Source organism: Alligator sinensis, unplaced genomic scaffold (genome assembly GCF_000455745.1).
Source record: "Alligator sinensis unplaced genomic scaffold, ASM45574v1 scaffold940_1, whole genome shotgun sequence".
Classification (NCBI taxonomy): Eukaryota; Metazoa; Chordata; order Crocodylia; family Alligatoridae; genus Alligator; species Alligator sinensis.
The window spans coordinates 804,180-807,341 of NW_005842177.1; the positions used below are offsets into that span (position 1 = coordinate 804,180).

At 39.8% G+C, this 3,162-nt stretch overlaps 1 protein-coding gene across 1 annotated transcript in view; it reads left to right on the forward strand.

Moving 5' to 3' along the window:
• Positions 1 to 675: 675 nt before the first annotated feature.
• The window catches only part of LINGO2 (leucine rich repeat and Ig domain containing 2), a 4,698-nt gene continuing 2,211 nt past the window's right edge, over positions 676 to 3,162 (forward strand). The window contains exons 1-2 of the mRNA XM_006026072.2: positions 676 to 714; positions 2,912 to 3,160. Coding sequence (XP_006026134.2) covers positions 676 to 714; positions 2,912 to 3,160 — 288 coding nt within the window. The remainder of the gene's footprint in view (positions 715 to 2,911; positions 3,161 to 3,162) is intronic.

Here is a 3,162-nt window from a genome sequence, read left to right on the forward strand (position 1 = left end):
AGCTAAAGCTGATTCAATCAGCTATTAGATAAAAGCATCAAAAAAGCCCCACTAAAGTGCCCGACCTCTACAGATTTTGAGAAAGCCAGGTACAAGTAGTGCAGTGCCTCTTCTGGGCATGTGCTAGGCTCAGCAAGGAAACACAATGAGTTTAAAGTAAAGCACCATTTTGGTGGAGGAGGGCAGGGGGAGGTTCCACATCTGCAAGCAGCCATGATTCTCAACAATGGTTTTGTGTTTTAAAATGCTGTGTTCTTACCTTCTATTAATTATGTTGTAGATAACTAATACAAGGTAAAATTCAAATGAAGTCAAGATACTTTGTGATCCTCTCACCTTTCAGGAGGTCAGAGTAATCACTTAGGTGTCTACTTGATATTCAGTGTGCTAGCTGCCTCATCTTCACTTGTTTTTTGTTTGTTTGTTTTTTAATCTTGGTTGTCATTGGGCACATCTATACATCGTTGTGTGGCAACGTTGCTACAGCACCGTGCTTTAGTGTTCCTTTTGGAAGTACTAAAGCACAGCGCAGTATAGGCAGTTACTGCACCATGCGTGTGGTACACAGTTAGATTTCACTGCTACATTGTCATAGCAGTGCACTATACCTGGGGAGCGCACCACTGCAGCGGCTTAGCTGGCAATCAAGTGTAAACACACGGGATTGCTATATCAATGGAGCACGCCATACGGCGACGTGTAGACTCACCCATTGTGAGTTAGCTAAGGATACCACTTTCTTTTTAATAAAGACAGGGCCTCATATGTATCACTTTTATACAGAGTAGCTGAATAGTGGGGAATTCACCACAAAAGTAACTAACAAGTGTAAGATTAATGATTATAATAGAAATACCTGGATAAATTAAAGTACCCCTCCATCCTCTCAGGCTTTCTTCTTTTTTTTTTTTTTATTTGCCTGTAGGTGTGCATGAGTTTTAACTGCTTTAAACTTAGATTTTCTCATTAATATGTAATTAACATCAGCTGAAATCTTGCCTTTCTCATACACCTACACACACACAAATAACCACATGTACATACACATATTAGTACATTAACGCACGTCTATCTGTCCCTGGGTGTGCGCTCAAACAGAAATTAGTAATTTTGAAAGTCTTTACGAACTCCACTTCCCTTTCTTCAGCCAGCTGTAGTTGACAAAATTAGTTTATTCTGCACACCTCCCTTTCTTCATACTTGCTTAGAAGTTGTACTTGCCAGGTAGCTTGGGTGTCTGTGGAGAGGCATTTCACATTTTTACCAACTAAAATGAGCACTCCAGGAGTGCTCATCTTCCACTGAACCTGTTTACTTTATGCTTCATACATTAGGTGAATAAGATGGGAAATGAATTCCCTGCACGCTAGAAGTATCAGCATGAAAGTGCTAACCTCACAGACTGAGTTCGAAAACTAATGATCAGAGTAACTGAAAGCCTCTTTGATCAGAATTCAGTGGAAAGGCCCAAATCACAGAGCCCTATAGATTTTCAGTTTTAACTTAGTTCCTAATGAAGTGAAGTTTATCTTGGAAAACCTTTGTCACAGCTGGACATAACTAGCAATCTTTACTTGCAAGACTTCTTCTGAAGGAGGAAACTAAATGAATCTCAGCAGTCTGACCTACCAGGACAAGTTGAAATGTACTGTTATAGATAGTATAATAAAGAACGGTCTTCATCCCAGTCCCCAGGTTATATCACATAGCCACCACACAATTTGCTGCATATTATCAGTCTCTGCCTAGAAGAAGCACCATTGTGGAACAGAAAGGCCACACAGGTCAAGAGTGACTTGAAAAAAGAGCTTGCTTAACGTGTGCCTCACTTTGGCAAACGTTACTAGTTATTCACTTTTACCCAAACTCAAATCACCTGCACTTTTTTAAGGAATCAGGTTTCAGAGTGCTTTATTTAGCAGCCACCCAAATAAAAGTATTTCCCCTTAGTAACTAAACTTTTAAAATGTAAACTGGAGAGAAGAATAATTAAGTTTCATAAAACCAATCTTTCTTTAAGCAACCCTCAATTTTAACCTCAAGGCTGAAATAAAATAACTCTAATAGAAACGGTGGCTTCCAGGCAATCTATTGTACCTATCAGGAATGCATTGCTTAAACAAAACTCAGCTCTCATTTTGGTTCATGTTTAAAAATGAAAAAGGTATTCTGTAAGCAATGTTCTTTGTAATAGCTGGCATCTCAATGGGTCTTAGAAATAAAACCCTTTTGTGAAGCTAAAATCAATCAAAATAAATCAATTTGTCCTTAATATCAGTTGCTAATCAGACATGCAGCAATTCATGTGTGTGTGTATGAAACATTTCTCCCACTACACACACACACACACACATGCAGACACATGCATCTACATATAAATAGTATGTACAGTGACTACACTACATGCTAAGAGGTATTTGTTTTAATTGCCAAGGAGTTTTCTCATACAGAGAATGTAGGAACTACAACAGTAAGGTTGCTCTGAAGTGTTAAAAAAGTAAGGAAATGCAAAGTTCTAGTTCATCACTGGGGCTACATTTTACAAGCACAGTGAAGTTTATTTCCATCCCTGTTTCCACAAAGCATGTGTTTGTCTCTGATTTTGTAGCAGAAACTGCCTGTCATGCAGAAGCCCAGAGAATTGCTCTCGTCACTGCATCCAGTATGAAAAGCTGCTTCATGACATATCTGTTGTCTGCAGGGAAAATGCTGGGCAAACAGACTTTTAGAAATGCCTCTTGACTTATAATGCAGTCTTTTTTGTTTGTTTGTTCTCTGCATTCGTTCTAGAGTCTGTTGGTGTTTTTAAATGAAAATCTATACTCCTGTTCTGAAATACATTTTGGAAGTTTGGTTGAGATTCTCTTCAGCTCAGAACTTATCTTCCTTTTTTTCTTCCATGTCCCTGCAGGCCCGTAACCAAGAAGTAGACGACATCAGTGGAGTCATGCTTCACACGGCCATATCATGTTGGCAGCCATTCCTAGGTCTGGCTATGCTGCTAGTTTTTATGGGTTCCACCATAGGCTGCCCGGCTCGCTGTGAATGCTCAGCACAGAACAAGTCTGTCAGCTGTCACAGGAGGCGCCTCATGTCCATCCCTGAGGGCATTCCCATAGAAACCAAAATCCTGGACCTCAGCAAGAACCGGCTGAAGAGCGT